The following is a 1234-nucleotide window of genomic DNA, read 5'->3' on the forward strand; positions in this document are numbered from 1 at the left end:
CGCCACAGCTTGGGCGCCGGCGGTCGCGCTGACCGTCCCGCCGCCACCGGCCGCCGCCGAGCCGCCGCCGCTGGCGCCCGCGTCTGCGGCAGCTTCGCGCCAGTCTGTGTTCCTGCCGGCGGGCCCGCTGTCGCTGCTCGTGCTGCTGACCGCGGCTGTGGCGGGCAGCGACCTGGCCAAAGCTGCGGTGCCCTGCGGCTCCTGGGCCTATTGGGCAACGGTGCTGTCTGTCGTGCCGCCCGCGGTGGCCGTGACGCTGCTGACGAGGCGCGACATACTGTCAAAGGGCGCGGCCGCGGGCGACAACATCCGCTACACGCCGCGCAACACGCTGCTGTACCCGATGGTGTGCAGCCTGGCGGGCGTGGTGGCGGGGCTCTTCGGCCTGGGTGAGTGGGGCGCGGCAGGGTCTGTGGGGTGCCATGGGTGGGCGGCGGCTTGGGGCCCTGTGTGGGGGGCTTTCATGGGTTGCGTTTGAGGGATGGGACCCTGTGTGAGTGGCTTCGGGCGGTTTTGCGGGGGGCTGTACGCGAGGCTGTGTGTGGGGTTGTGTGAGGTACTTTGTAAAGGTGCCATGTGGGGCTGGGTCAGCAGGAACGGGCTAGCTGGGGGGACTGGGCAGTGCTGGGGGAACAGCCGGGGGCCGGAGCCGGCACCTCTTGGCCGCGGGGCGCCGCGCCGCTTGCTCGGTCCCAGGCGGGACACGGCCAAGCGCGCGGCGGCGCGGCCGCCACACAGGGCTGTGCCTTGTGTACCCTCCCGCTCTCTGCTTCACTGCCCAACGCGGCCCCCCCTCATCTGCTCACCCACAGAACCCCCCCCCCCCTCCCTTCCACCCCCAAAGGCGGCGGCGTGGTCAAGGCGCCCCTGATGCTGGAGCTGGGCGTGATGGCGGACGTCGCCGCCGCCACCAGCGCCACCATGATCGCCTTCACCTCCGCCGCCGCCTGCTGCGTGTACGTCGGCTTCGGGCTGGTGCCCTATGACTACGGGGCCGTGCTGCTGGGTCTGGGGCTGGCGGGGTCGGTGGTGGGGCAGCTGGCGACGACGCGGATTGTGAAAGCCCTGGGGCGGCGCTCCTTCATAGTGTTCCTTATGACACTGCTGGTGGGCGGTGTGCTGTGGGGCGGGGGCTGGGGGGAATCATGGGCAGGATTTGCGGGGAAGGAGGGGGGCAGGCTGGGGGCATTGGTGCGATCGCGCGGCGATGTTGACAGGCCGACGACGCCAGGGG

At 71.6% G+C, this 1234-nt stretch overlaps 1 protein-coding gene across 1 annotated transcript in view; it reads left to right on the top strand.

Annotated features, from left to right (window-relative positions):
• Positions 1 to 343: 343 nt before the first annotated feature.
• The window catches only part of MNEG_14648 (hypothetical protein), a gene marked incomplete at both ends in the record, with an annotated part of 1998 nt that continues 1107 nt past the window's right edge, over positions 344 to 1234 (top strand). Inside the window, 2 exons of the mRNA XM_014036879.1 lie at positions 344 to 389; positions 845 to 1107. Coding sequence (XP_013892333.1) covers positions 344 to 389; positions 845 to 1107 — 309 coding nt within the window. The remainder of the gene's footprint in view (positions 390 to 844; positions 1108 to 1234) is intronic.

The sequence above is a fragment of the Monoraphidium neglectum genome, assembly GCF_000611645.1.
Source record: "Monoraphidium neglectum strain SAG 48.87 unplaced genomic scaffold scaffold04651, whole genome shotgun sequence".
Classification (NCBI taxonomy): domain Eukaryota; kingdom Viridiplantae; phylum Chlorophyta; class Chlorophyceae; order Sphaeropleales; family Selenastraceae; genus Monoraphidium; species Monoraphidium neglectum.